The sequence below is a fragment of the Rhinolophus hipposideros genome (genome assembly GCF_964194185.1).
Source record: "Rhinolophus hipposideros genome assembly, chromosome: 1".
NCBI lineage: Eukaryota > Metazoa > Chordata > Mammalia > Chiroptera > Rhinolophidae > Rhinolophus > Rhinolophus hipposideros.
Window position 1 is genome coordinate 100,061,794 of NC_138047.1, and position 24,079 is coordinate 100,085,872.

At 35.8% G+C, this 24,079-nt stretch overlaps 3 protein-coding genes across 5 annotated transcripts in view; 2 read left to right on the top strand and 1 right to left on the bottom strand.

The window, feature by feature from the left end:
- NCAPG (non-SMC condensin I complex subunit G) overlaps positions 1 to 13,251 on the bottom strand; it is a 27,572-nt gene extending 14,321 nt beyond the window's left edge. Inside the window, exons 1-11 of the mRNA XM_081045974.1 lie at positions 13,025 to 13,251; positions 11,838 to 12,041; positions 11,119 to 11,347; positions 9,207 to 9,352; positions 8,843 to 8,927; positions 7,658 to 7,850; positions 7,056 to 7,205; positions 2,738 to 2,878; positions 2,040 to 2,163; positions 662 to 745; positions 151 to 330 (exon numbers count right to left, since the gene is read on the bottom strand). Of these exons, the coding sequence (XP_080902100.1) occupies positions 151 to 330; positions 662 to 745; positions 2,040 to 2,163; positions 2,738 to 2,878; positions 7,056 to 7,205; positions 7,658 to 7,850; positions 8,843 to 8,927; positions 9,207 to 9,352; positions 11,119 to 11,347; positions 11,838 to 12,041; positions 13,025 to 13,135 (1,647 nt within the window). The 5' untranslated portion in view covers positions 13,136 to 13,251. The remainder of the gene's footprint in view (positions 1 to 150; positions 331 to 661; positions 746 to 2,039; positions 2,164 to 2,737; positions 2,879 to 7,055; positions 7,206 to 7,657; positions 7,851 to 8,842; positions 8,928 to 9,206; positions 9,353 to 11,118; positions 11,348 to 11,837; positions 12,042 to 13,024) is intronic.
- Positions 13,252 to 13,420: 169 nt separating this feature from the next.
- Positions 13,421 to 24,079, top strand: part of FAM184B (family with sequence similarity 184 member B) — a gene marked incomplete at its 5' end in the record, with an annotated part of 96,630 nt that continues 85,971 nt past the window's right edge. For 2 of the 3 annotated variants that reach the window (XM_081045924.1, XM_081045927.1), the window contains 2 exons: positions 16,625 to 16,804; positions 20,633 to 20,983. Of the gene's footprint in view, positions 13,591 to 15,067; positions 15,144 to 16,624; positions 16,805 to 20,632; positions 20,984 to 24,079 lie in introns of those variants that run through there. The other variant, XM_081045926.1, reaches the window with a different exon arrangement.
- Positions 21,106 to 22,026, top strand: DCAF16 (DDB1 and CUL4 associated factor 16). The gene has a single exon (XM_081045986.1). It carries the CDS (start codon positions 21,249 to 21,251, stop codon positions 21,897 to 21,899), a length of 651 nt encoding a protein of 216 aa, XP_080902112.1. The 5' UTR covers positions 21,106 to 21,248; the 3' UTR covers positions 21,900 to 22,026.

The window sequence follows — 24,079 nt, forward strand, 5'->3', positions numbered from 1 at the left end:
AATAGAAAGAAAAAATGTGTTTCACAATACTGTTAAAAATCCCTCCAAAGTGAATGTATTCTGACAGCTTTCTGAATTAAGAAAGAAAATATGGTTTAGTTAAGATGATTAATAAATAGCTGAAATTTAATTTAAAACAATTATCTATACCTTCTCCACATGGACTTCTTTAATTTCAAGTTGCTCTGTCTCTTTCAATAGGTTTACTTTGTCATCTTCTAATGCTTTTATTTTTTCTTTTAATTCTGATGCTTGATTAAAATCCTGTACGGCAATACAATTTTCCAAAGCTTCTTTTGCCTCAATAAGTTTAACTTTTATTTCAGCCATCTAAGGAAAGATGTAAATTGATTGTGTAAATACCAAACAAAAACTATTAATATGAAAATCTGTAGCAAACTAAAGAGTATAATGTAACATCTCAAGGACCCAGCAGTTAATCAGTCAGGCATATACAAAGTTGTAGTCTTCCTGAAACAGAGATCTGCAAATCTTTCATACTGATATAATCTGGTTAACATGTTAGATACTCTTATAGTTTAATAGTTAATCAATAATTTGACTTTGAAAGAACAATTTTGAAAACGTACAGCAAGAGGAAATAAAGGACTTGTGCAACTACATTATATTCAAGCATTTCTTTAATTTAGAAGAGATTTACCTTGAGTTCTTTCTTTCTTACATCAGCTGGATTAAGACCAACAGTAACAATGGGCGCCCGAACCTCTGAGATAATTTCTGTAATCTGATAAGTAAAGTTATAATTCAGAGTACATGCTTTAATCTAGGTTTTATTTCAGAAAAATGATATCAAACTGCTACATAAAATTCCAAGTAGTATCCAGAATCTCTTGAAAAACAGAGCAAAACATACAAGTAAAAATGGTACACATTCTATTTGCTAGACAATTTTAGAAAGAAAATGACCAAACAATACATCTGACTAAAAACTAAGATTATGGAAAAATAGGCACCTAGACATTGAAGATAAATTCTCATATGTTGCTTGAAAAACAGAAAAAATGAATAGTGTCTAAACTTAGGCGCCTTTTATAAAACTAAAATTCTCTGCCCAAAATCCTCAACTCCTTTCCTTGTTCAGATCCGCAGGAGCTAAATATAAAAAATAGAATACTCTTTTATTGTTCCAATGCAAGAATGACGACAACATAACTGAAGACTTTCCTTTCAGAGCCACTGGAACACTGAAGCTGGACAACTGAGGAAACGGCTCCATCCCAAATGAGAGTACTTAGCAGACACTGGAGAACCACTAACTGGAAACGTTGTAGAAAGGATTTATGTGTAAGTATATATATATATATATATATATATATATATATATATATATATATATATATATATTGTAGAAAGGATTTATGTGTAAGTATATATATATATATATATATATATATATATATATATATATATATATATATATATAAGGAGGGGTTGGAAAAGACAACTTCTGAATTACCTTACAACTCTGAGACTGTTTGAGTTTATGAAAAGCAATGACACAGGTCTGGCTTTTTTGCCTACCCCAGGGAAGAAAACACTTGGCAATAGTAATATTATAGTAACATTTATTTCTGTATTTACAAAGCACTTTATGAACATTATTTCACTGAACAATGAAAGATAGGTTTTATTGTTATTCTTATTTAGCAGACAAGTAAAAAGACTGAATTAAATAACTTGCCCAAAGTCGCAAAGCCAGAAAGTACAGGAGGGGATGCGAACCCAGGTATGTATAAGTTGAGCCAGTTCTCAAACTCTCTAGTGACCAGTGCCACAACACCTTTTCCCAACTTGCACCATTGCAAATTCTTACAACACAATGATAGGGATACTAAGAGAAGATTTTCTTTTTAAATGTGTGAGAAAGCGATTTGATTTTAAGTTTAAAAACTATCTTGATAGACAAAACTAAAACAAAAGGCAATTAAAGACAAAGCAAAAAGTACTGAAAAGTAAGACAATATTCAGTCATTGACCAAAACCTCTTATCTTTATCAATAATGAAGGAAATCACTTACAATTTGTATTCTCTTATTATCATCTGTAATGATGTCGAGCAGTCTCTCAACGAGAAAAGATACTAGGGATATTGGGGTTGTGGGTAGAGTAAGAATCTCCTGCAAAATAGCCAGCAGTCGTTTCCTGCATTCAAAAAGAACTATTTTAATTTAAATATGATAGTAGAAACACATTTTATCTCTATTTCTGCAGACTTAATCACATTTGTCTCAGTTCTTTTTTATATTTATCACTAAAGGTAAAAAAAAATGTATAGATTTTAGGTCAAAAATTCACGTTTTGCCAAAAAAATAATTTTTATAAATGACCTTACAATCTTTCATAAATCAACATGATGAAATAACAAAATATCAAATTTTTTAGATAGTATTACTAGCCCTCTCTGTAGTAAAGGTAAATAGATTTTTAAGCAAACACCTGCAATTTCATTGATTTATTCAGAAGAAACTGAATTAAGACCTCATATGTTTTATACACACACACACACACACACACACACACACACACACAGAGTGGGGAGCGAAAGAGGGAAAGGGTATATTTCCTCATATATTACATATATAAAAGAAAATACTTTATGTAACCCGTTAGAGAGCTACATAGGTTAAATATATTTAATCATATTGTAACAAGACTGTACTTCAATACAAGGAATTTAAAAGAGCAAATTAGAACAAGGGTTAACATTTAGATATACCTTCCTCCTTCTTCACTGGCATCCAAAGACTTAATAATTAGAATCAATTGTTGACCTATGAATTCTTTTGCCATCAGATTTTCAATATAGGAAAAATCATTTCTCTGTTCATCATTAACAACTGGAATGCTCTGAATATAACTAAAACAAGCAGAAATAATAAAATGTAGAATCTGTTAAGAAACATGAAACAGCTCCCCATTAGCTCAGAAAACGGTCTTTTTCAATTCATATTAGTTCAAATATATGGATGCTTATACCATGTTACACCAATTTGGTTTAGAGTCAATTCTATACTATCGTCATAAACTTTCACAAACAAACTTATTGGCTGAATCAAAAGAATTTGGAAAATGTATTTTCATTAAAGATTCAAATTTTCTTTGGGAAATTTTCAAAAAGTACGTATTTATGTCTCTCAAATTAATAACTAATTATTTCAATGTTATTAGCATTATCAATTATAAAGTACTGAATCCCTTCTCCAAAATCCAATTATTCATAAAGAGCTAGTCTTCCGTCACCATCATCCCTAATTAACCATTATTCTTTCATTTAAAATAGAAGTAATAATAATAGTAATTACACAAGTAATCCATGAATACAATGACCTTTTAAAAAATCAGAAAAACATAGATCATTTCATGAATTTGTATCATCCTTGCTCAGATGTCCTACTAATCTCCAAATTGTTCTTAATTTAGTGCAGGTGCCACTAAACAAGCACCATCAATTACCTACCCTCTTTTAGTCTTACTATCACTGCCCAAATTAAAGCCTTTAACAACCCTCACTCAGAAAATATTCAATAGCCTACAGAAGGTCTCCCTTTTTTGTGGCTGGTGGGGATAAAAAGCTACTAAAAAGCAGAATTAAGAGGTAAAGGTTAAACCTTCTATGTTAAACCTACCGTGTTTCTCCCAAAATAAGACTGGGTCTTATATTAATTTTTGCTCCAAAAGACGCATTATGGCTTATGTTTAGGGGATATCATCCTGAAAAACCATGCTAGGGCTTATTTTCCGGTTAGGTCTTATTTTCCAGGAAATACGGTAGGTGCCTTTCGGTTGCAATATGATAAGAGGAACAATCTGGATGAAAAATGTCTTTTGTAAAATGTCAACAACAATCAAGTTACAGCAACTGCATAATTATGTAAGATGAATAAACTGACATAAAATAACCAAGAGTTTATAAATCTCTGCTCATAAGATTGGGACCTTCACGAGCCACCCTTTCAGCTGTAGCAGGAACTAAAGGAAAGCTCCAAAACGGATACATAGATCAGTAGTTACTGGTTTGTGATAGTCTAGAAAACCTTCACTCATCGCTGAATCCCTTGCTACACCACCCCAGCTTTCACACAATGCATAGCATCAAGACTGAGGGTATTTTTAAAATAAATTCAAAGAGTAGTTGTTTCCTTAATAGATAACAAATCCTGAACTCCATAAGTATAACTTAAAACAGATCAATTTTAATTATCATAAAATCATCTGTTTAACCATTTTTAAAGATATTCATTATAATGAAGACCACTCAAGAAAATCTTTTTTAAAAGCTCACTTCAAGAATTTGTATGTAAAGTAGCTTTCTAAAAATTGTATTCGTGTCCCTTTTTCTTACTCAAATTTACTAAGCCTCATTCAATATCCGATTCCTCTCTTTATGTGATACCTCAGATAACAGAAAACTGTTTCATATTAGAATTCTGACTCACTAACTCTTCCTGCTACAAAATGCCTGAAAATATATTTCTCAGATTATCAAGAAACAATTTTTCCATTTACTTTTGTTTCTGTACCTGAGTAAACTCAGCCTATCTAGAAACGTTGCTCCAAAAAGAAAAACCATCCTATTTCTTAAGTATTCTTTCAATAATTAAAAGACAATTTTTAAAGTTTTCCTTTCTGTAAGTGGAAAAAAACAAGTTGATTCAAGTTACAAAGCTCAGAGATTAAGTGACAAAGGAAATACCAGGATGAGGAACCACGCTCTTTACATGTCAGTATTAACTGAGAACTAATCAATTTGTGAAGCAGTCCTTGAGGAGAGGTTCCCCTCCGTGACTTAAATAAAAAATATTTAACATTTCCTCATATTTTTTATGTTTTCTCCATCTTCTAATAAGCATTACTTTTATATTAATACATATTACTAAGCATTGCATCAACTCATTCTTTCTGGAAACATTTCAGTATGGCCAAAACAGCATTATAATTAAATACTCTACTTAAATGTTAAAGCCTGAAATAATTCCCATTAAAACACTTCACAGTGCTCGCTTCGGCAGCACATAAACTAAAAACACTTCACAGATTCACAAGTTTTTCATGATGTTACTATGAGCTCAAGCTGTAAGTATTGGCTCACATTTAAGATATTTATTCTATATTTAATATTTTGCATACAAAATTCAAATGCATTCATAGCTTTGCTCCCTAACTTTTATGTGAGACCATTATAAGCAAAAGCAGAATAGTGTATTTCACACAAAGAAAATTCAAGCCCATAATTCATGTTATATGGAAGAAGCTTTTTATTATTTATTTATAAATTTTTATTTTTTATTAGTTTCAGGTGTACAAACATAATGATTAGACATTTACACACCTCATAAAGTGATAACCCCAACCAGTCTACAATACCATTGACTACACTTCCTATGCTGTACTTTATATCACACGACTATATACATTTTTTAAATTATAGTTGGCATTCAATACTATTTTATATTAGTTTCAGGTGGAAGAAGCTTTTTCAAAATACATCAAAAGCATAAAATTAAAAATCTACATATCATAGCTATCAAAATACATACAGTGGTACCTTGGTTTTCGAACGTCTCCGTTGACGAACATTTTGGGTTACGAATGCTGTAAATTTTATAGATCTATGACATCATTAGATAGTAAAATTCATGCTAAATTTGCAGTTTTAGGGGTTGATTTTAAAGGTCTGGAATGGATTAATCCATTTTGCATTACTTTCTATGGAGAAACCACACCTTGGTTTACAAACGTTTCAGAATTCGAACAGTATTCCGGAACGGATTGTGTTCGAAAACCGAGGTACCACTGTATAACCTTTGGCCCAGCAATTCCACTTCTGGGAATCAACCCCACAAAATTCCAAATGTACATAAAAATGTACAAGAAAGTTCAACATCCCTTTATCATCAGAAAAAACTGGAAATACCCTAACTGTCCATCACCAGAGGAGTAACTTAAATGATACCACCACAGTCTTGAATGATACACTGTTAAGAGTGTGATAGATTTATATGCACTACTATATAATAAACTCAGACATCGGTAGTTTAAAAAAAATTATGTATAGTGTGCTATATTTTAAAAAAGCATTTCTGCATTTACTATATATGAATGTAAATGCAGAGAAGGAGGTTTGAAAGTGTATATCCCAAACTAAGAAAATAAATGAGATTGAGTAATTAGAAGATAAAAAAGGAAATTCCATATTTTTACTCTATATACAACTGTATTAAAATTTTGACAAGAATGCATTTGTTTTATTTGTAACTTTAAAGTGAAATAAGTAGAAATTAGAATCATTCAAACAATTTAAGAAAAAAGTACATTTTGAAAACAAAATTTTTAAAAACAAAAAGCCAAATAAGTTTTAATACTAAAACTGGCCACAAAGGGCCACTCTGTCAGTTAGAACACCATGGCCCATGCACCAGATCTAGCCTACTGTTTATTTTTGAATAGCTTGCAAGCTAAGAATTTTACATTTTTAAATAGTAGTTTAAAATATATATATGCCAAAATACATACATGTCTAAATATTTGATAAATGACAAGTATATGTGACAAGTATATGAAATTCAAATTTTAACATTCATAAAAATTGATAAAATTTTTATCGAAAAACGGTCACCCTCATTCATTACATTGTCTTTGGCTGCTTTTGCACAACAGCAGAGCTGAGTCACTGTGACAGACAGTAGAGCCATGAACTCTGAAATATGTACTATGTGGCACTTAGAAAAAGTTTCCTAACCAATTCCAGAGTGACACTCATCATTATCAACTTTATGGAGAAATGTGCATAATCACATCTTAAGTTTTCAGGAAACGTCCCTACCCATAGTGACTTTGCTCTCTCAGTGTGCGGACCAGTACAGGATATTCTTCAGAAAGACTCCATGTGCATAGCTATTTATCTCTGCCAGTCCAGAAAAAAAAAACGGTTTTTAACTTATTCCCAATCAAGCATGTCTCCGAGGGAGGAAGCTGAGGTTAACATAGATAGCAACACAAGTACATTCCAAACCAACCAAAGGGAAAAATTTTACCTCAGTAAATACTCTGCATATACTACAGGCTCTGGCAAAATCTGTTCTAAAAATTCTTCACCTTCCTCTCCTTTTGACTTCAAATATTCACAAAGGACACGCCAATACAAAGCAATTTCAGGAGTTAATGTTCCCACTGGAATCAATTTCCTTCATTTAAAAGGGAGAGAATAAGAGAAAGCATGATCTTACTATCCACTTAAAAATCTGAACTGAATAGAAAAATGGGAATAAAAAGCAAGCTGGATTTGTAACCACTATCTTTTTAATAGCAAAGTTATTAAGTTAGCCACACGAAAAAGAATGAAAATATTTAGAGCAAAAGGAAAAACATATGAAATGAGCAAACATATTATAGGGTAGGTACTGCAAAAATCAAAGTAATGAAATGAAGGGGGCAAAAAGGCAGCTAATGCAGTCTATGATAAAATAGTAAGTTCTTGCTCAAGGGGGGAAAGACATCCACCAGATGAAAACGAAAGAAAAAAACAAAAGAGAGTTAGATAAAACGCATGGATACAATCTGAAGCAGTGGGGGGAAAGAACTGATTTTAATTACAGTTCATCAGTATCACATTTCGAACAATGAATACTTTATATACCTGCCATCGCTATTTTTACAGACTTCTGCCAGTTCATTAAGAGGTGTCACTGAAAACAAGGCACTGAGAACAGAGACTGCCACTTCAGAAGAATTTTCCACATCCAACCGATGAAGCAACTCTAATATATTTCCTTCCGTGAACTGTAACCAGCCTTGGAGAAGATGCTTCTTCGTAGCTTGTTTCACAGCATCTGTTAAGGCATTTGAAACATACGGGAACACAGACTCCCTCTAGCTTCCATTCCCTGCATTTGTCTGTTTTAATTAACAGATCAGTGTTAACATAAAGTTGATACAATAAAAATGGAAAGACACTAAGAGGCAGAACAAATCACACTAACAAAAAAAAGAAGTACAATGATAAGGCAAAATCTCTGCGATGCTCATTTCCAAATAAAAATGGAAAAGGTCAGAACCAAATACACAGCACTACCACAACCTACAAAAATATCTTTGCATTTCTTCTCCCCTGGGTTCACTGGGTTTCAGCTCTTAGTCTAGACTATATAACACCTATTTCACTTGTTGACTGATTTCATCTATTACACACGACTGCTATTTGAAGTAGTGAATCATAAAGCATGTATCATTAAACAAACCTTATTCTTAGTTTTTAAAGTCATTCTAGTCATTTATCTTCTGACAATTGTTTTCAAACTCAGATTTTTCTTACTAAGCAAAATTAAACCATCCTAGCCTTCTTTCTCACAGGGATTGTAAATTTAAAAGATATCATTCCTCATCATTCCTGTAAGCAGATTCTCTAGTTGTAACAGGGAGAAAAAGAAACAACAAACAAAAAACGAAGAAAATTATACCAGTATGACCATTCCTAATTACTGGGTAATCAAGACATACACAAAGGAGATAAAAGCATTTTTATAAAGGAGAGCTGAAAAAGAGATCCTGCCCTACTTCTGATGTAAATTAGCACTGTAGCCTTAAACTAGTTTTTCCACCTGTAAAACACAGGAAAATTGACACGAACTCTGCTCTTTCTAAGTACCAAGATCTTTAACCCTAGGAAATGTTTTCTATGTTATACAATACACCAAGATAAATTTCCAACAGGCTATGGAAATAACAGGCTTACCTGACCTAATTTAAGACTCTTGTTTCATAAATCTTTTAAGTGTGAACTCAAAATCTACCAAAATTTTGTATATAAAGATGTCTATCTTACCTGATCTGTCATTAAGACCTTGTTGAAGGAGCATTACTCTCTGAGCAATGGACATGGCTCTCATATGAACCTTTTCAGCTAAAACCTTAAAGTGATAATAAAAAGATGGTTATTAAACTCAACAGTTTACATATTTCAAAACTAGTAATATCGCCTTCATCTAAGAAAATTACCCACAATCTCCAAAAAAAATTAATATCTGGTAACCCATTTAATGCAGTGAGATTCCACCTAAATTACCTATGTTCTCCATACATAAAAATCTCAGTTGAACAAACCATTATTTACCAAATATTTTTCAAAAGTATTTTAAGAATATGGCTTCTTATATTTTAAGAATATGCCTACACAAGATGATATTTACCTGGTAAGCCAGCTTTCTGACAGCCTCTTTCACATCTTTGGTGCGTCCTACAATTTTCGGCAAAGTCTTCGCTGATGGAGCAATACATGATAATACTGCGCGCCTAACTTCTGGATTTGAATCATTTTCAATCAGAGTCACATATGCTAAAAATAGAGCAATATATTTTAGTATCCTAAAGAAATATTATTTCTTTAACTATAATCATAAGACATCCCACATTTTTATATTCAATAGCATCTTTAAAATGATAAAGATATCATTTTTTTATCTCACACATTTAATTTTAGCTGAAGATTCTTTTTTCCCCACCAACTTCCCTTAAAAAAAAAGACAGAATGGCAAATAGGTCCGTGGTCTATTGGGCATGAAGACTAAAACTAAAAACAAATAGTCCCAAAGATCATGCAAAATCCATCATTAAGATTATGTCTCTGCTACTCTTTAAGATTTAGAAGAAAGTCTAATATAATAGGAAGCTTATTTTAGACCGATAGGGCTTTATAGAGGGCTTGTTACTTTTTTGAGTTTCAATGAGTTCTAAAAAGAAATAACTTCTGGTTTTACTCACTGAAACAAAATCCATTCCTGTATTAAATGTTTATTCACCTCTACTTCTCAAAAATTTCCTCAGCTTTATAATCAAGTGACGATGACTATTAAACACGTTCTACACAATATTATGTGTATCATTTAACACCAAAAATTATCAAGTACTACCAGTTATCAAAACTGATTATAAAGCTAGGAAGAGACAAAAAGGAAAATGAACAGGAGTACTCAACATATACCTAGGCGTATATGGAAAAGTGGAACATGACTGTCTTTATGAGCCCAGAGGTAGAGACAGATTTCTTAAATAAAAGATAAAAAATGCAAATCATAAAGAGATTGATAATTCTAACTTTAGGAATTCTGTCCTACAAGACATCCCAAAGAGAGTTGAAACAATAAAACATCTAAAGTAGGAAGAGATCTACAATTCATATAACCCAAGGATTTCTTTTCAGAATAAAAAGCTACACTAAATCATTAATTCAAACCAATAGAAAAATGGGCAGAACACATTAACAGGCTTATACAGAAGAAATATAACTGGCTGCTAAATACCCAAAAAGATGCGTTAACGATGACATACATCATACAACCACATTCACAAAAATTTTTAAATTTGACAATACCAAACACTGGAGACAATATGAATCAATGAAGAGTTTTGTGCACTTTTATTGGAAATATTAGTTGGTAAACTGTTTTGCAGAACACTTGTATCTTACCAAATAAAGCTGAATGTGCATATAACCCAACTAGTGCACCCCTAGGTTATACATTCTAGGAAAACTCTTCGACTTGTGCACCAGAAACCATGTGTAAGTTCATAGCAACAACCTGTTTTGAAAGAGCAAATAACTGGAAACAACTAGGTCAATCAATACTAGAAATAATAAACTGTGCTACGTTGATGCAACAGAATGCTATAAAACAGTAAATAAATAGATCAACGTGGACGAATGTTACAATTAGAAATAATGCTGAAAGCACATAAAAATATAGTATGACACATACAGCATACAAAATGATAGGCAAAATTTAACATTATTTAGAGATAAATACATGTAGTTAACTGTTTAAACAAAAAAGGTGAGAGAATAATTAACTCAAAAGTCAGGATAATTGTTATCTCTGAGCAAAACTGATATAATTAGGTTGGAACATAAAATAGGCTCCAAAGGTACTGAAGATGCTCTGTTTTTTTAAGATGGCTAGTGGCTCCTTGTTTTTTCTTTTTAATCAGATATATGTGTATATATATATATTCTTTTATATGTATAGTTCATAATAAAAAATTTTATCTACTGAGAATTTAACAATGTCAACAAAATTGAAAAAGGATTTAGGGAGCTACACATACCGTTAGCCACTGGGCATTCATCATCTTTGGGGTCCTGAAGTCGTGAAAGAGCCAAAACTGCCTGTATCCTCACATTTGGAATTTTATCTTTCAATCTAATAAGCATGGCTTCATTAATTTTATCAAACAAATCATCATCAATCTGGGCATTTTCTGGCATACTTCCCAAGAGCTTGTTTATGAGCTGGCACGCTCTAAATCTAACTGCATTGCTGTTTGCTTCATGAGACTGAAATCGAAAAAAACTCAAAATTTAGTCACATACCATTACTAAGTAATCACATATCATTTGAATTCTGTTTAAAATCCAAGAAATTGCAACAGTAATTCATTACTTCCAGAGAAACTATAATGCTACTTTGATCCACATGCATACTAAATACATTGTATCAAGTCTCAAAATATGCAGTCTGAAGTACTCGCTAAATTGTAACAGTATATTCCTCTTTGCAGGAACTCTTCTAATAGAGAACCATTTAAAACAAATGTTAAGGGAGAACTGGTTTAGAGAGGTCATTAAACATGTAATGCTAGAGTTATTGTAAAAGTCCACGTTTTCATCTTAATGACTGTACTAATATTTACCATAAAAAGCAGAGTCATTCACTGACATTTTCTCAACTACCAGGTATTTCATTCTCTAAAATACACACACTCCCATAGCCCTTTAATATAGTAAAATTTTCTACAATACTTCCCCAAAGTTCTAGTTTTCATACCTTTAACAGAAAAGTAAACAGATGATTTAAAATGCCACGATCTTCCTCTTCCTCATCATCTTCCATATCTGATTGGTGAAATGAAGTAACAAACTTTGCCGCGAATTCGATTACCCTCTCCACCGCCGGTTCACGTTTATAGACCACCATAGCATGTTTCAGGCAATGAACGAACTCCTCATGAAATACTGTCTTGTCATCCATCTGAAAAACAGAAGAAACCCTTCACAAACTGCACTGAGGAAACCAATTTTTCCCAACATTACCCCAAGACTGCTGGAAGCCTGGGCCATAGATCACACCAGAACCATTGTTTAGTAAACTCTCAATTATCCAAACCATCAAATGGAAAAGAAATTTGCACGAGTTTCTCTCCAGAGAAATGTACTTGTCCCGGGAGAGAACAATCGTGAATTTTGACAGTGAATGGATTTCATTCCCCCTCCCCCCACCCACTAACCTTGAATTCTCAATATGCCTTGATAACAGTTTAGTAAAAACATGTTTCTTCATGAACAACCCAAAATCAACAGTGGCTTTCACCATAGTTAGCCATATTGTACCATATTCCGCCTTCCTATTACACAGCAACTTCCTTTGGCTCTAACTTTCACGTCCCATCTAACATCCGCACAAGCCCTATTATATTCCCTTGCAATTTAACCTTGGGCCTCAAGATAATTTATTTTCCCGAAATGCATTGTCCTATGCTGCTCACGGCTCCACTCAAAACACACAAAACAGACCGTATTTACACGACTAGGAAGAACCAGATCCTAACAATTAACTATTTATTTGGTGATTTGATTCCATGTCACCGTGGGCGAGGCGAGATGAGCCGACCGACCGTCAGCGTTTCCCACGCGGGCGGGGACCTGACGGACAAGCGCCGAACCACAACACCGCGTCCACCCCGAGGCCCAGCGCTCGGGGCCCCGTAGCCTCGGAGCTCGCACGCGCCTCTCTGCGAGTTCCCGCCGGCGGAGAAGTAACGGTCGGCGCCCGAGGCCGCCGGGAAGGCCGGGTGCCCGCGAGCCCAAGGGCGAGGAGCCGGTCTTCCCCGAACCACATCGGCACGGTTTGAAGGAGGTTGGAATCGCGGTGCGCCGCGTTCCGAGTGTCCGGGGAGGCCCCCGGGGGAGCGCGAGGGGGAGCGGCGGCCCGGGGCCGGGATCGGGTGTACCTACCGCGAGGTAGGAGCGGCTCAACGCCACCACTAGCTTCGCCTGGTTCTGGTGTGGCTTTTGGGCCAGCTGAAAGGCCTCCTTAATAGGCAGCAGCCTCTTCTCCGCCCCCATGGCGCCGGGACTCCGCGGAGACGAGCCCTGTTAGGGCTCGGCCGCAGCTGGCGGGGCAGATCGGAGACCGAATCCTCCGTCTCCGCGATCTCCAATCTGCGGGCCACCAAGCGTCCAGGGGATGCTTACCGCCAGAGCGTTTAAATAACTCCCGCGGGAACAGGAAACACCGCGATACTGCCGCGAGCGCGTTTGGAGGCGAGAGCGGGAAGAGTTGGATCCACCCACTTCGAACCCTGCGGTTTGGGCGCATGCGCTTAGGGTCTAGCCAGCCGTTTTCCGGATGAGAAGGGTCATTTCTAAGGGGAAGGGGGGCGTTGGGTCGCCCGGAAGTGGTATCCGCTGAGAGGGCGAGCGGAGTGTCGGTGAGACTGTCGGGACCGAGTTGGTGGCCCTCGGCCTAGCCTGGTCGCGCAGCCGGGCGTGAGGCGAGACAGGATAAAGATCCTCCATGGGTGAGAACAGGGAATCTGCTGAGGGGAACAACCCCTGCCCCGAGTGCAGGGGAGCGAGGGATCCCGGGAGGAGGGGTTCGTTTGGAGAAGGGATAGATAGGGCGCGTTGGAGGGCTGGGCAGCGGCCTGGCCTCTGCTGAGAAAGGACACGTCCCGGCGTCTGCCGAGGGGCCGTTCGGAAGTCTCCTGGTGGAAGGTCTGCGAAGTGGGGAGGCGGTCGGGGAACCGCTGCGAAGGGGCACGATGTAGTTAGATACAGCGTGTGCTAGACGTGCCAGCTTTGTGCAGAGGCGTGGGACGCAGCGCACTCAGCAAAGAACACAGAATAGGGGGAAAGTGTTTAGGATAGTGGTTAAGATACAGAAGTTGCGAGTGCCTGGGAGCAGGAACTAAGCCTTCAAACTTGGGTCTTGTGGAATTATGTCAGACCAGAGCGATCGTCTCGGCACGTAGAGCTAAAGAAACGGATTGCAAAGCCGCCCGCGCACCTTTTTCCCGTCGAATCACCTTCCCTCCCCAGTAGTAACGGGTTTTCTGAATTTACTGTTAATACTTACGTGTGGACGATACGTGAATACGTCTCTGCATAAACATACTGTATTTTGTCGTGTTCTAAAATTATGTAAATAACCATGTGTGCAACTTGCTCCTTCAATCAGTATTGTCTTTGAGGTTTACTCCATATTGATACTTTAATAGTAATAATTTACACCTTATCTGCCACTGTTCTAAGCACTTCATTTAATCCTTACAAACAACCCCTGTAAGGGAACTTCTGTCTCCTTGTAAGATGAGAAAACTGAGGCACATCCAGGTTGCTATACCATTTAATGTACGAATATGCCATAATTTATTCATTCTCTTGCTCTGTATTCCTAATTCCTGAAACATTGTAGGTGGTCAAATGTTAAAGTAATAGATATGCTAGTGTTTGGGTTGCCCATATTCAAAATTATATGCGTGTCTAATTTCTGAAAAGGCATTTTAGGTTAATCAGCTAGAGCAAAAGCATAGACGCGTAAGAATGCTTGGAATAATATACCGATAACATTTATGATTTCACTACCCATAGCTAAAATGTAGAATGCCTGGAAAGCTGCGGTGAAAGAAACCTAGAAAGAGCTTTAATTTTTTTATCCAGGTATATCCAAAATGTTTTTCATTTTAGCATGTTATCAACATAAATAATGAGTTAATTTATGTTTTTTCCCCTACTTAGTCTTTGAACTTGGGTATTTCACACTAACCACATTTCAGGTGTTCAATAGACAACTATTCTTACTTTGAGAACCACTATATAATACCATTTGTGTTTCATGTAAACTCAACTGGTAAACTAAAAATTAGAACAAATATTTGGAGGTATGTTGTGGTCTTGAATTGTTCAGCTTTTTTTATGGTTTGGATGCCTGCTACCTTTGTTGCTTTGTTTGACTGTGAAGTTTCTAACAATATTATTTCTTTTTATTTTATTCAGCTCTTTTGCCAAAAATAAAAGACGACTTCACACCATTTTGTCAGTTACTGAAGGATGAGGCATCTGACCACCAGAGGTCAGCCTAACTATATATTGATTAGGTTTTTGTTTTTTAGGATTAATAACATGTTTTTGTTCAGTGTTTTTTGAACATCATAATCTGAAAATTTTTTTACAGATACTAGATTGCAAAATGAAAAGGCAGCTTTGGGGATGGGAGAAAATATTTGCAAACTATATATCGCAAAGGCGGTTAATATCCAAAATATATAAGGAACTCATACAACTCAGAAAAAAAACAACCCAATTTAAAAAATGAGCAAAGGACCTAAATAGACATTATTCCAAAGAAGACACACAAATGGTCACCGGATATATGAAATGGTCCTCAACATCACTAACCATCACTAACCAACACCACTGACTTGTCAGGAAAAGGCAAGTCAAAACCACAGAAAGATAACACCTTTCACCTGTTAGGATGACTGTTATCAAAAAGTCAAAAGAAAACAAGAGTTGGCAAGGATGTGGAGAAAAGGGAACCCTTATACATGTTAGTGGGAATGTAAATTAGCCATTATAGAAAACAGTATGGAAGTTTCTCAAGAAATTAAAAATAGAACTGCCATATGATCCAGCAATCTCACTTCTAGCTATATATTCAAAGAAAATATCTCAAAGATACATCTGCACTCCAGTGTTTATTGCAGCATTACAGTAGCCAAGATAGGAAACAACCTAAGGATGAATGGATAAAGGAGATGTGAAATAATGCACTTTGCACCAACGTGGTCAACCTGGAGGACATTCTGCTAAGTGAAATAAGGCAGATACAGAAAGACAATTATTGCACAATCCCACTTATACGTGGAATGTAAAAAAGTCAAACTCGTAGTAACAGAATGGGAGTTACCAGTGGCCACAGGGTGGAGGAAATGGGGAGATGTTGGTTAAAGAGTACAACCTTGCAGGTATAAAGTGAACAAGTTTTGGAAACCGAATGTTCAGCACAGTAATTTAATATTGTATGTCTACTTGAGATTTGCTGAGAGATTAGATCTCAAGTGTTCTTACCACACACACAAAAATGGTAACTGTGAGGTGATACATTAATTAGTGATAATTTCACAGTTTGTGATAATTATGTCACATCAAAATGTGTTAAATACATACAATTTTCAGTCATACCTCAAGCTGGTTAAAAAAAAAAGATGCTTTATTAAATTTAAACTTCATAGCCTCACTCTCTTAAAGCTTACCTACTTCTTGACTTTTAGTGCTATGGGAAAAAAAGAACAAAGAATAGCAACTTTGGGAACAACTCTTTCCCTGTCCTTGGTAAACTTAGTTTAGTTGAAGAAATAACAAAACTAAAGAATTTGTATGGTAAGGCTATTTAGTTCCAAAATTACAGAAAAATTATTCTTTAAAGGTAAATTATACATGGCGTATATAGAGTAAGTGTGGTTAATTCAGTTTTGATAAGGGAAAATTATGCACATAGATGTAAAGGAATAATAGCTATGCATTCACTCGAATTTACTTATGCCTTCACAGAGACTTTGTCTTATTGCTGCTAAAAAAAGGGGAGTGAGCCTTTTAAAGCATACTTGAATACAGTGACTGAAATATACTCAATCTTGCAGATGGCATCTGGTTGAAATGAAAATAATAATATTAAGAGGACAGAATTGAAAGCCAACAGCCTCTCCTCTCTCAATAAAATAAAGACTCATGGTATGTTTTGAATTTTCTTTTTGTTTCCAGATTGAGCTAGGTAATAATATTACAAAACTTAAAAGTATTTGCATTCATGTTTCTTCTTAAAGATGAAGTTATGTAGGCAGTTCCCTTTATATTGTTTTAGTAGCATCATTTTGTTGATCCTGCTTTTTAAAAAATTGTTCAATTTGTCTTTGTCCAACATATTACCAAGTCACTTAAATATAATTTGGGATTTTTGTCTCCCTAGAATAAAAATAGAACATGCTTATATAGTTACTTACAGCAGTCCTTCATCATTTCCCTCATCAATTTTTTCAAAAACTTCCTAAGCCCCTAATACGTGCCGGACACTGTGGGAACTGAATTAGAGAAAAAGAATGTATAGAAGATAGAGAAGTATTCTTTAAAGGAATGTTACTGACATTAAGCCATCCCATTAGTGAAACTCAGTGTGTACTTAAAACTAGAGATGTTTACTGACTTTCATTTTGGAAATCACTCCTACCGAATGACATAAATGGGATGTTGACATTTTGTTTTTTCGTTTTTTAGTTAGCGCTATGCCTTTAGTCCAGCCATGTTGTAATGTATACTTCTAACTGTGCTTTTACCACATTTTACCTATCTACTCCTTTAGTGATAGAAACCTAGAATGCTTCTAATTCCTTACCATCAAAGATGAAACATCAGAGTACATTTAGGTTCATGAGAATTTCTTTGCTATATATATCAGAAGTAGAATTGCTAGATCAAGAGATATGCAAATAGTTTGGCTATGTAGTGCTGCCAGATTGCTCTTCAGAAAGGTTATCCCAGTCTGTAATCCCACCAGCAGTGCTGGTTCCTAAAGGGGTTCCTTTAGTCTCCTCACTAACACTTGACTTTTTCCAGCTTTCTAATTTTTACGAAACTAATAGAATAATGTAATATCTCTTTACTCATGGTGAATGGCATGTGGATTTTCTCTTCTGTAAATTGGATATTTTTGTTCTTGATTTGTAGTTAACTTTGTTCTTAATGTCTTTAGTTTAGTCCAGAAATGATTAATTTTGATGTTATTGAATTCATCATTTTTTGGTCTTGTGATTCACTTTGTGCAAGGTATTTATGTAATACATTTTCTGGTTAGTATTACTGATGTAGAAGTTAAGAGTCACTGGGTTTAAATCCTGACTCCTTCAGTAGATGTATGTATGACCTTGGGCAGGTAGCTTAAACCTCGTGTAAATGGGAACAATAAAAGTACTTATAGGGTTGTTAGGAGAATTTAAAATGAATTCACATTTGTGCACTTTCTAGAATAGTACCTGGCAAATAGTGCTATATAAATAAATTAATGAATATTCACAGATTAATCTCAGGTCTAGGGACTTTGTTGAGCTTTTGTATTAGCTCTAATAGTTTATATGTTAGTCTTTTTTAAATTAGATGACTACATCATCTGTATATTAATAGCTTTTCTCTTCTCTTCCAGTTCTTATGCCTGTCACTTATTCTTTTATTATAACATTGATCAGAACTTTTGGTTCTTTGTCAGTATCAGTGTCTTCCGTATATGTAATTTAATTGTTTAAGGGAATATGAAGTTTCTCGTTTAGGGGAGTATCTGAAAATTTTTAGTTGCTAATTTTACTGGTTGAGATAGTAACTTTCTCTTGTTAGTTTTGTAAGAGTGTTTTGCTTTGTTTTTTAAAGCATAAGTAGGTGTTGATTGGGAACTAAAAGTTAAATATCCACAGTTGATAAATGTTTTTTTGATTTATTACTGTGGTGACATTTATAAATTTTCTGAAATTGAGGTATTCTTGCTTTCCTTGGATAAGCTCTACATAATTATATTCTTTAATACACTATTAGTTTTGTTGGATAATATTTGTAATTTTTGCAACTGAAATGAACCTGTACTTTTCTTATTTGGTTTATATCTAGATTTGAAATTAATATTTTATTCTCATAAAAGGAGCTAGTCAGTTTATATGATTTTTCTTTTTTATGGAACAACTTATATACAATAGATATTAATTTTTTAGAAAATTTAGTGGGACTCACTTATAAAACCATATGGGCCTGGTGTATTTAATAGGAGGTTGTTATCTTTTCATTTTCTTTAATACTTGCTAGTCTATTCAAGTTACCTATTCCTGTACAAATTTTAGTATTTTATGTTCTTCTAGAATTTAGCCATTTCATCTAGATTTTCACATTTTAGCAAATATGTCATATTTTCTGTTTTTAATCTGTTATTTCTGAATCACATTCTTGATAAGTCTCACCACTTGATTTTTTAAATTCATATTTTCAGAAAATAGTTTAATCAATCTTTTCTGTTATCATTTTATGTACTATTTCATGTCTGCCTTTATTATTTCCTCCCTGCTTATTTTGCTGTTGCTGTTTTCCATTATCTTGAATTGAATGCTTAACTTGTGGATATTTTAACTTCCTTGTTTCCTCATCAGTATATTCAAAGCTATATTTCAAGCTACTGGTTTGGCCATGTCCCACATATTTTCCTCAGGAGTTTATATTATTCAGTTTTAATATTTCTTAATATCCTTTATAATTTCCATTTTAACCCATGAGTTACTTAGTTCCCCAACATAAGGTTGCTTTTAACTGATCTTTAGTATTTTATTGCATTGTCAGAGAATTTAGTCTGAATGAAATTGACCTTTTAGAATCTAGTATAACTTAATGCATGGTGTGTGTGTGTGTGTGTGTGTGTGTGTGTGTGTGTGTGTGTTTGGTATAGAGTTCTGTATCCAAAGTATATTAATATGTTAACTGTTTTTCATGTTTCTTATATCCCTTATTTCCTCCTCGGTTCTATCAGTTGTTACTTGAGAAATGTTGAGGATGTGTTTCCAGGTTCATATATTTATATGATGAGTACAGCAGGTCCTTGAATAACATCATTTCATTCCATGTCATTTCATTATAACATTGATGAGGTGCTATAGGAACCTAACTCTTGTTTATATCAGTTAGCCTGTGATAAAATTGGCTTTACCAACTTTAACATCATTTGGCTTAAGGTTGAAGAGCTTATCAAAAATGTGAAGAGAGGACTTAACTGTATATTACTTTCTCTGGTTCTTTTTACTAGTAGTATTGTCCATCTTTGTCCCTTATGTTGTTTGGCTTAAAATGCTTTTTTTGTTGGATATTAAGTTTGCTATCTCAGCTTTGTTTTGGTCCACAGTTGTCTGATATATCTTTTTTCATCCTTTTATTTTTTATCTTTCTGTATCTTTTTGCTTTAAAGTGTCTTTCACTATCATATTACTGAGTCTTGTTTTGTTTTTTTAATCCAGTCTGTCTGCCGGTTAATTGTGAATTTATCCTATTTACATTCAGTGTAATTCCTAATGTTATAAGATTTCTATCTGCCATCTTATCATACCTGTAGTGTATGGTCATGTGACCACATCCATTGGGATCCCAGCAAGAGTCTTAACACCTAGCAGCTCTATAACAAGGACAGGTCCCCTAAAACTAATCCCAACAAGCACATCTAAAGCTAAAAACATACCTTTAATAGCTCTCTATTTGGAGTGTGGGGCATAAGGGATCTGCTTTTGCAGAAGTAATTTTCTGGGCATATTAAAAAACAAATGGGCCCAGATATGTACCAACAAAGGATTAAAATGTCCCCAGGCTCCCCTCCCCAATTTTGTGATTTTAGGAGCCATTCCCAACAGGAAAATCTGCCAAAGCCTGTGAGATAGAGATGGATGTTCAGCATCCATGTTCTTGGATAATGATAGACAGTTAGTGGGCAGTAATGTTACCCCATGCTTTCAGGCTTTAATATCATGTGTCTAGTCTTCTCATTCACAGGTTAAGGCTACCTTCCAGATAGTCCAACAGCTAAGGCACCAGTTTCCGAGGGCATTTGTACCACCTATGGAAAACATCGGATCCATGCATACCAGATGTCCTTGACAACTCATCCCGCCAGCCCCCTGCACAAAATTTGCTGCACCAGCAGACAACGAAGGCAACCACTGAGTTTCTTTTAATTGCCAAGTAGATACAACATCCCTGCCAACAAAATAGAGGACACAAGCATCTCTTCACAATATCACGACCAGTTGAGACCATACTGAGAAAATCAGCTCGACTAGATGAGGACCTCATCTCCTCTTGGGTAGCCAGGATTTAAAGGAGAGACTCTGACCTGTGCCACTGGTAAGTGACTAACACTTTTACACACTGAACTGGTCCTGAGAACTGAGATGTCTTCTTTGTAAGTGAAGAATATACGACATAATCTCGAAGAACTGCACAGTGGTACAAGCCAGAGGCATACTGTGTGTGTGACGGACGGAGAAACAGACCAATTAATCTTGTTTTGTTGAAAGGATTTTTCATCTTTTGTTTCTAGTTGCCAGTGTTAGTGTTTTGCTGGCTTAAATTGTTGCCTTTTTCTGGTTCCTTCTTCTGGTCTATTCTAATGGGTCCCAGAAATCCCTCTCCTGACCCCGTGTCAGAATCAGAAAGCGAGGAAGAAGAAAGTGCTAACTACCTAAATGAGAGTTCTGAGGAAGAGTGGGACTCCTCTGAAGAAGAGGACCCCGCGGTGCCGAACCTAACCCCTCTTGAGAGTCTTGCATGGCAGGTTAAGTGCCTTTTAAAATATTCAACAACTTGGAAACCTTTAAATCCTAATTCCTGGTTATATCATGCTAAACTCTTGGATCCGAGCACACCAGTCCATATACTTCGAGAGATAGGTCTGAGACTCTCTCATTGCTCCCATTGTGTCCCCATATTGGAACCAATTCCTGAATGGCCTCCTCTGGCTTCTTGTGGAGTCCCACCTTTTCAGAAGCCCCTTACAAGTCCCAGCCGGCTTTCTAGAGATCATGCCACTCTGAATGGAGCACTACAATTTGCCACCAAGCAGTTAAGCCGAACCTTGAGCAGAGCCACTCCCATACCTGAGTACCTAAAACAGGTTCCTAATTCATGTGTTTCTGGTTGTTGCTGTGGCTGGTTAACTAAAACGGTTAAGGAAACTACCCGCACTGAACCCATCAACACTACTTACTCTTACACGGACTTCCAAAAGGCAGTTAACAAACTCCTAACTACATCACTATAAAAATTCATCATTTGTTCTGAGATCTCTCATGTTGCTAACTGAGAAAGGAGAACAAAATCACACAGCCCAGAGTTGAGAAACAAATGCCTTCTCAACCAAACTATGCCCTGTCCTGCCAAGCCAAAGGTCTACCAAGTGCTGAATATATACGCAAGAGTCCCATAACTCAACTACAGAGAGTGTACATTTTGAGTATTTCCTTTGACAGACCCTGTGGATAAAATCAGAACTTTAATGGGGAATTAGTGAAAAGGGACCATATTGCAAAAGATGAAGTTGACTATTTTCCACATTCAGTTCTCCCCCCCCAATTTATTCTGCCTGTCTAAAGGGACTCTAACTAGATATCTGATTATTAATGGGAAGAGAAAGGTAGGCTGCCACCCCTTTAGCTACCCAACCTTCAGAATGGCTTGTGGAAAGTGGGGAGTAGCTACTCCTAGTAACACCTTCCTGAGCCTACTGTTCTCTAACGTTAACTTCTAGGGAGGTAGTTGAATTAAATTGAATAACTAGACAAAAGAAAATGGTGGGAATATGATTTATCTTGGCTCTTATATAGATAAGCCTACATATGGCACCATTTGAGGTTCCTGTTTGGGGGGAGCGGATGCTGTTTCAAACCTAGCCAACACTGCTCCAGACCTATTTCAGTACCTGCAGTTACAGCATAAACATTTTTATTATAGGCTCCCACCAAGCTGTCTCTAGATAAATTGATAAGATCTTACCTGTTCTATGGGGAATATGTTTCCTGCCTCGTGGCACCCAGACTTTAGTCAAGAGGAAATAAAACATCCTAAAAAACCAAAGGGAAAGGGTTAAGAGAGCATATGTTTTCAGTACTAACTGCTAGTGGATTAACTGTTTCGCCTGTATGTGTCGATAGCAGTACTTTATGCACTTTCAGCATCCGTTGCAAATTTTCCAGGAACACTTCCAACTTTAAAAACTTTACAACCGAAAGATCTCAGCCTAGTACTACCTGAAGTTAGAGATTTTTAGCACCGTTTTTCTGCATAGGTGATCTTTAGATCTAGCTGAACAAGGAAGAGTATGACCCTTGTAAATGAGTCTTGCTTGCTGTGCTTATTAAGATGAGTCAGAACGTAGACATCAACATACATAACGTGCACGAGACGGTTAAATCTTTTCACCCACCTGCAATAAAGAGTGAACCCTGTGAACGATCCTGGTTGACTGGACATCTAAAGAATTCAGGAAATAGGTTCTTAAAGGTACACTCCTCTTCCTTGTTTTAGTTTTGCTGTTTCCTAAACTCCATAATTAAGTGCTGTATACAATGTGGCATCAAAAAATTGAAACTTTAATGGACTCACAAATCCTATAATTGTAACAACTTTAAGGAGAGAGAAGAATGTTTATAACCTGATGAGTATTTCTGCTGAGACTTAGTTGTCTTGTCTTAAGGAAAAAGGAGGGAATTATAGGTAGAAAAAACATTTGTTAGTGGAAAGTTACTGAACTGAAACCATATCGTACTGTTAGTGTAACTGAATATATCAGAAACTGTTTCTATGTAGTAGATATTATGTGAAACTGGTTTTTAAAATGTTAACAGCAACCTGTTTGTTTGTTTTTTTAAGGGGGAGGTGGGAAAAGATAGGGAGGTCTGAAAATTAAAATATGTTGATGTTTATGTAACCATATGTTCCTTTTCCTCTCTCTCCGTGTGTGTGTGTGTGTGTGTGTGTGTGTGTGTGTGTGTGTGTGTGTAAGTGCCTTGCTCATAAACGCATTTTTGCTATTCACTCCTAAAGGAAGCCTTTCCCCAGCTTTGCGGCTGAATAAACCAACAGCTTTGTACATGCTGATCAGAGTACGGTCATTTATTCTCAAATGAAATAGCTCCTGCTTTGCTTAAGGCATATTCAACATGCACTACGTGCTAAATAAAGTCAAAGATACAGTATCTGTACCTATGAAGTGTCTGATAGGAGCTGACTTGGCAGGTCTAGAAAAGAAACATACGTGAAGAAGATACAGTGAGATACTCAGTCAAGACCCAGATTTGAATCCATTTGTTAAGTAATTAGAATCCATTTGTTAAGGTTGCACAAAAGGATAGGCATCTGAATAAGCCTTAAGCCTTCATTTCTTTTTGTGTGCCATGGTTGTGGGGTTAGGGCTGACTTTGTCACTTTCATACTCACCCTATG